The sequence below is a fragment of the Impatiens glandulifera genome, chromosome 6, assembly GCF_907164915.1.
Source record: "Impatiens glandulifera chromosome 6, dImpGla2.1, whole genome shotgun sequence".
NCBI lineage: Eukaryota > Viridiplantae > Streptophyta > Magnoliopsida > Ericales > Balsaminaceae > Impatiens > Impatiens glandulifera.
In genome coordinates this window covers 41,893,875-41,901,398 of record NC_061867.1, presented here as the reverse complement: position 1 = coordinate 41,901,398, position 7,524 = coordinate 41,893,875, and the positions used below count along the sequence as shown (strand labels likewise).

Genomic DNA, 7,524 nt, shown 5'->3' with positions numbered 1-7,524 from the left:
TCAGCAAAATGTATGCACATAGATGTTGTTGTACTTGTAGAGGGCATTGAGAATTGTTCTAAAATGATTAAAACCATTTATATCATGATCAGGTGCCATTGCACCAGCCTTTCTGCAGAGCTTAGGAGAATCTGTGTATTGCATAGGGGAGACATGCAAATCAGAAAGAGGGACCATCTGATTTCCAGCAAACAGACAGCATAGTGAGTTGAGTTTTTTTGAAAATTTCTTCTGCTTCTTTTCTTGGCCATATTTTCTAAAGAAAGAGAGTCATGAGTTTTGATAGAAATTCTTCTTTTCTAGATTAGATGATCATCAAACTATCTTTAATAATTAGGGTATTAGTTGATTGTGGAATTGCCAATACATGTTGAGAAGGGGGGTGTTGAAAATAGAGATAGGGAGATCTTTGAAACCAAGTCCATATGAATACTTGTGTCTTTGTGCTAATTGAGATAAGAATTGTTCTAAAAGAAGTTCATGATGGTTGCAATTGAAGACTATTTTTGACAAGTTTTAGAAAGAAAAAAAAGGGACCTATAGGTAGGAATTGGTCACACAAAAAATTAATGAGAACCATCTCAACCTTTTTTAAAACATTTTACTTTTATAAAGTGTAAGCCTTTGATTCATCCTCTCAATAATCAAGTTTAACATATCCATGCATGCATCTCACTTTAGCTCCAATTAGTGGAAGAGTCAGCAAGTTATAATCTTAAATATGAAGGTAAGGTGAAAACTAGGTTTGTTAATTCAAGTAATTAAATATGAAGGTAAGGTGACGACTAGGTTTGTTAATTCAAATAATTTAGAAGAAATAAGAAAGATAGATCGTTTCGACCATTTTGGGTCGTTTGGATTTCTTTTCTTGGATCGCTTGGATTAAATGTCTGCGTTCTCATTTCTTAATGTAATAGAATTCAAATATCCGTTTCGTCACAAGTGATAAGTCAAAGATTAAGTCTTAATATCATGTTAATTAATGTAAGGGTTGGAGTTAAACACTAAAAATATTAGGGCTTGGAGTATCTTTCAAAAGACTAGGCAGCATGGACAAAAGATTAATACAATTTATGTTTGATTAATTTGATTAAATTCGATAACTTTTTTAGAAATTCCATTTGCTCAACTACCAACATATTCATTCTTTTATTAAAAATGGTCAATTTAGAAACATTATTGTTGGTACAAACATGATTAATTTAGATAATAACTATTATGATTATTATGATTAGTTAGAGTTTGGTTAGAATCTATATATATATAATGATGCTTAATTTTTAAAGTGTTCGGATTTCCGAGTCGAGAGTTGTGGTTAATTTTGATATATATGTGAGAGTAAATGGATATTTGGGTCAGATTGTGGGTTGACCCGCCCATAAACTTAAAACGGTTAAAAATAAAATTAAAAATGCTATAGGTATGGTTCGAACTTGCAATCTAACAAAATAACTATAATCCTTTAACCAACTAAGATAATAACACTTTATATTTTAAATTCAACACCAAATTTGATGAAAGCGGTTTTAATCAGTCATAATTCTCTTTTGACTATGCGTTATAGATTTCACTATTATTAGTGAGCAATAATGGAAGAATTCCTTCATATTTATAGAGATAGAGGACATAATTCATATGGATATAGTAAGTTTCGTCTGAGCTACTTTAATGGTAGTTTTTACATTTTTTTCACTCGTAGGATGGGGAAGAAGTGGACTATAAATGTGAAACTAAATAAGTTGAGAAATCAAACTCCATCAATTGTTTTAGAGATCGTTCTGCAATGTGAGAGTAAATGGATACGTGAGTCGGATTGTGGGTTGACCCGCCCATAAACTTAAAACGGTTAAAAATAAAATTAAAAATGCTATTACACTTTTACCGTAATATTTTTTCATGGTTTTTATATTATTACTCGTGCAAATGTACGGAATAAATGATAATTATATTAGCTTCTAATATATATATATATTGATTGACATACCTAAATCATGATGGTATTGATAATCATATTAATAAGAAATCTTAGTTTCTCATTTCTTTATGGACTTGAACTTTAATTTATGTACTAAATGATCAAAATCGAGTCGTTAAAACTTTAATTCTATAGATAAGATCCTTATTATTTAAACTATCAGTTTTATTGATGATTTATAATTTTACGAGTCTAAGTTCATAAGGATGTATTATCTGGAATTTGGTTTTTAAATATAGGAGGTAAATCACAATAATGCATTTCTTATTCTTGATCAAATTATCAAATGAAAAAGTTTTCTTCTAATTAATTTTCATTAAAATATATAGTAAGACTATCTGACCAAACTCTAGTTAACTAATCAAACTAATTATAATTACATAATCATATTAATTTAACTTATTTTAAATGATCTCTAAACGTGTCAACTTTTGAGTGGGCCATTAAAACCTTAATGCTTATCTCATTATAATATAATATAATATGATAAGAGTTTAGAGGCATGACAAAATGTCATTGGAAGATGATCCTTCAAAAGATTATTATCTAGGATGATTGGAGTTGCAACTATGGAGTGTGAATATTAATTAATTATTATATTAGAGGTATGTCAAATTAAGATTAGATTACATAGAATTCCATTAAACCAACATACAAAGAAATTATTTGCAATTCTTTATTTAATTAATTATTAGAGCAATGGTTTAAGTGCATGTCAAATAGAATATAGTGTGTTATTATATGCCAATTGCATCCACATACCAAAAAAGTAATTAATTAGGTACGTATCTAGTCGAAAATTGAAACTTAGTATATGGAACTTAATTATACTAGCATGTATCCCGTGCATTTACACGAGTAATAATATAAAAAACCGTGAAAAAATATTACAGTAAAATTTTTATAGGCAAGTCAACCCACAATTCGACTCAAGTATTCATTTACTCTCACATATATCAAAATTAACCACAGCTCTCGACCCGACAATCCGGGCACTTTAAAAATTAAGCATCATTATATATATATATAGATTAGTTAGTTAAAAAGTTGAACTTATATTGTTAAAATGTCACGCGTTCATCAAAATTTGGGTTGAATTTAAAATATAAAGTGTTATTAGCTTAATTGGTTAAAGTGTTGTACTTGTTTTGTTAGGTTGCAAGTTCGAACCATACCTATAGTATTTTTAATTTTATTTTTAACAATTTTAAGTTTATGGACATCTCAACCCACAATCCGACCTAAGTATCTATTTACTCTCACATATATCCAAATTAACCACAGCTCTTGACCCGGCAATTCAGACACTTTAAAAGTTAAGCATTATATATATATATATATATATATATATATATATATATATATATATATATATATATATATATATATAAAAGTTAAAATATTAGTAGTAACATAATTCATGTATAATAAAATGCTTACATTTGTATTCATAATATTTGACTATATTTATAAAATAATAGTTCAAAAATATTATTATTTTGAAATATATTTAATTAATTAATAATAGTTATATTAAATGTTAAATGAGCCAACTTGAGCATATGTTATGTTATTTTTAGTCATTAGTCATGATGACCATGAACAAACTGGCTAAGGCCTGCAGAATAGTGAGATACTCATTCACCAACCCCAATAAAATATAATTACCTAATCACGACTTAATTAGATTAAATTATCCCTAAGTAATATACTAATACATATTTTTATCTTTGTTCTCTCTTATTTTTTTTTAAGGGAATTATTATGACGAAGAGATGTAAGCTATAATTATATTAAAAAAGATATATAAACAATATATATATTCATATATATATTAAAAAATTAGAATTTGAAAGGTTTAAACTTAAGAATGATAGAAAGTTAGCAAATAATTAGTGGAGATATTGGTATATTTCTTTTATCTTTAAAACAGAGAGGTTGAGGGGTAAACTCTTATTTTCTTATTAGTCACTCCAATTGTTTTATTTAGTACCAGAGTGTCTTATTTTTTAATACTCAGATTTGACTTGATATTTTTTTTTTTTTTGTTCGATTTAGTATATTATTTAGCCGAATCAGATTTATCCTCTCGAATTTTTATAATTCGAATAATACTTTTAATTTTTATGGAACGTTGTTTTTTATTATTACTTATAATCGTCAATTGTTTTGATGATCATCTCTAAGCCCGTATTCATCTCCTTCTTAACAATAAATGAAATTAAGTTGTTAGATATGAAGTTATTTCTCCTTTCTTTTAAGTCTCATTAATTCGAATATATATGAAGGTGATTAGTTATCCCATAGTAGAACATTTTCAACGTTTCTTATCAACCTACGGGAGAGAAATAATTTTCATTGTTGCTCATAATATTTTGTAGAGATTATTGCGACACCGTTTGATTGATATGTTATACTTTATCACTCATCGTTATAAAACTTAAACGAGTTCGTATTTTAGTCTACTTAAAATATTTCAAAATTGTTGAATCTTATAGATTAAAATTTTAATTTTTGTACATTTATTCTACTATTTAATATTTTGATTCTCATTTAGTTTGTTTGATTTTATAATTGTTGTTTTATATTATTTGTAAATGAATAATTTTAGATGTAACTTGAATTAATGAGAATTAACTATCTATTAGAAAAGCTTAAATAATAATTAACTTGTTACTTGTTAGGTAATAAATTTTGTTTTTTGTGTTAAGCTTATAAGTAATGATTTTATTTTGGCAACACATTAATGAATAGATCCACATATATATATATATATATATATATATATATATATATATATATATATATATATATATATATATATATATATATATATATATATATTATCATTATTATTATATTTTATTATAGATGGAAAAGATATTCAAATCAATCGGCAGCTCATATTGAATGATTTGCCTATGATGATCGCACTTGGCCTGCTTTCTCCTCATTCCCATACAAGTGATTCTACCGTGGAAAATGAGGAAGAAGAATATGCTTTCCAATATTGTATTTGTACCAAACTGGAAAAAGTAAAGGTTATCTTATTAATTATTTGTAAAAGTAATACAAAAGGGTCAAAGAGCCCTTCATCATATATTTTTTCCATCTGTTTTAAATGAGCCCTTGCAATTTAGAATGAAGAAAAATACACAAATAGTTCATTTCTTAGGTATCATGATTAGATTTTCTTGATTGGAATAATTTAGGGCAATGAAGGAAGGGGATTCGGAGAAACTTAAATTGTTAATGAGATTTAAATTTTGCTTTCAAGAAAAGGTAATAAAAATAAAGAAAATGAGGTTAATGTGAACAATGAGGTTAAAACTAAGACAATGACACAATATCAAACACCGTTCATCTTCTCGTTAATGTTTCACAACTTACCAAAAAAAAAAATTCAAACTAATTCCACAATGTCCTCGTCAATGGTTCACATCGCTTTATCACAACCAGATCTTTCGACCGAAAGAGAATGTCGGAACTACTAACGAGGGCCTACGGGTTAATCTTGGTAAACATGTTATCTTTTTCTCGAACTATGTTTCGTTGAGGAAAAGAATAAGACTAACCAATATTATGGGCTTCTGTATTAGTGTTTTCCGTCGTTATATCTTGATATGACATTGGGGGCTAAAGTTCTTTCTAAAGCCTAATAAGACCCTATCATGACTAAGAAGAAAGGTAAATTATCAATTTGGAAAAACAAAATGATCTCGAAAGGGGGTCGTTTCGTTCTCATCAAGAGTGTTTTGGTCTTTATGTCCACCTATATAATGTTTTTATTCGTTATTCCCAAGAGTGTGATGGTGAAAATATAGATAATTGTGTGTAAATTCCTTTGAGAATCGTCTAATTCCTCATTCGGTCAATTTGAAAGAATAGAGAGAATCTTGTTTAATCTTCTTGCCCTTTACATCAGAGAAATCTCCAATATATATACATTACAAAAGATTAATAAGGAAACTAATAATATAATAACGATATTATTTTATATGCCTAATATAAAATTATTTTCATAATCTATTCACATATATTATTTTATATTCCTAATATAAAGATTATTCTCATAATCTATCACACCTCCGCAGTCGAAACAGGAGCTTTGCAAACGCTGAGACTGGCCCGAAAATCATCAAATAAAATCTTAGGCAGACCTTTAGTAAAAATATCTGCAATCTAGTATCGGGATGACACATGCAAGACACGAACTTCACCCCGTTGGACTTTCTCACGAACGAAGTGAATGTCCATTTCAATATGTTTAGTGCGCTGATGTTGTACCGGATTACTAGAGAGGTAAATAGCACTAACATTATCGCAATAAACTAAGGTTGCCTGTGTAACCGAACATCTGAGTTCTAATAATAAGTTTCGGACCCAACATGATTCCGAGACGACATTTGCAACCCCTCTATACTCTGCTTCAGCACTAGACTTTGACAAAGTAGGTTGCCTTTTAGAAGACCAAGAAATCAAATTATCTCCAAGAAAGACACAATAACCTGATGTAGATCGACGAGTATCAGGACACCCGCCCCAATCAGCATCCGTATAAAAATAAGGGAAGTAATAGATGATTTGTATAAATGCAAACCATAATCAGCAGTGCCTTGAATATAACGGATGATTCGTTTTAAGGCATTCATGTGAGCAACTTGAGGAGCATGCATAAACAAGCAAACTTGTTGTACATCATAAGAAATGTCCGGACGAGTGAATGTCAAGTACTGTAACGCCCCACATAAAGAACGATAAGAGGTAGGATCTCCATAAGAAATGCCGGATTGAGTGCTCATCTTTCCTTTAGAATCAACAGGAGTGGAAGCTGGATTACAATCTGTCATACCTGCTTTCTTAATAATGTCATGAGCATATTTCGTTTGAGACAAGAACAAACAATTCTTGTGTCGGGTAACAGCAATGCCTAAGAAATAACTCAAAGGACCCAAATCTTTCATTGCAAATTCAGTGCTAAGTTGAGAAATGACATATTTCCGAAGGGACTCTGAAGAAGCAGTGAGCACAATGTCATCAATATAAAGAAGAATGTAAGCAGTGTCATGATCATGGCGATAAATGAATAAAGAAGTATCCAATTTGCTGTGATTAAAGCCAATTGATGCAGCAAAATCAGCAAAACGTTGATACCAAGCGCGGGGTGCCTGTTTCAAACCATAGAGAGACTTTCTCAAAAGACATACATGATCAGGATGAGCCGGATCTTTAAACCCCAAAGGTTGATACATGTATACTGTTTCATTCAAGTTGCCAAGTTGTCAAAATTGGTCTAGATGGTTTACCAAAGAGTTTAATCACCCTACGGGATGTAGTATTTGAAGTGTAATATATTTTTTGTAGAAGAGTTAACGCAAGAAATCCAGATTCACTATAGGAGAAGGGGACTCGATTAACTATTCGAATGATGTCTGGTGGGGTTAAGTGTCTTGATGTGACGTTTCTTGAGCTTGCCTCTATTGACATTTGTAGAAATGCTACTGTTAAGAATATGTTTGATTCTCGAATTAGCGGTTTTGATTGTCGAA

At 29.5% G+C, this 7,524-nt stretch overlaps 1 protein-coding gene across 1 annotated transcript; it reads right to left on the bottom strand.

Moving 5' to 3' along the window:
* Nucleotides 1-7,227, bottom strand: LOC124943631 (uncharacterized mitochondrial protein AtMg00810-like). Its single transcript, XM_047484110.1, has 2 exons — nucleotides 6,484-7,227; nucleotides 1-177 (listed from the first exon to the last, which is right to left on the bottom strand). Exons 1-2 carry the CDS (start codon nucleotides 7,225-7,227, stop codon nucleotides 1-3), a joined length of 921 nt encoding a protein of 306 aa, XP_047340066.1.
* Between the last annotated feature and the right edge of the window lie 297 nt (nucleotides 7,228-7,524).

Coding starts and splice junctions, on each gene's coding strand:
- LOC124943631 (XM_047484110.1), bottom strand. CDS start 7,227: ATGTATCAACCTTTGGGGTTTAAAGATCCGGCTCATCCTGATCATGTA. Junction 178..6,483: donor TACTCGTCGATCTACATCAG/GTTATTGTGTCT, acceptor GCTGGAAATCAG/ATGGTCCCTCTTTCTGATTT.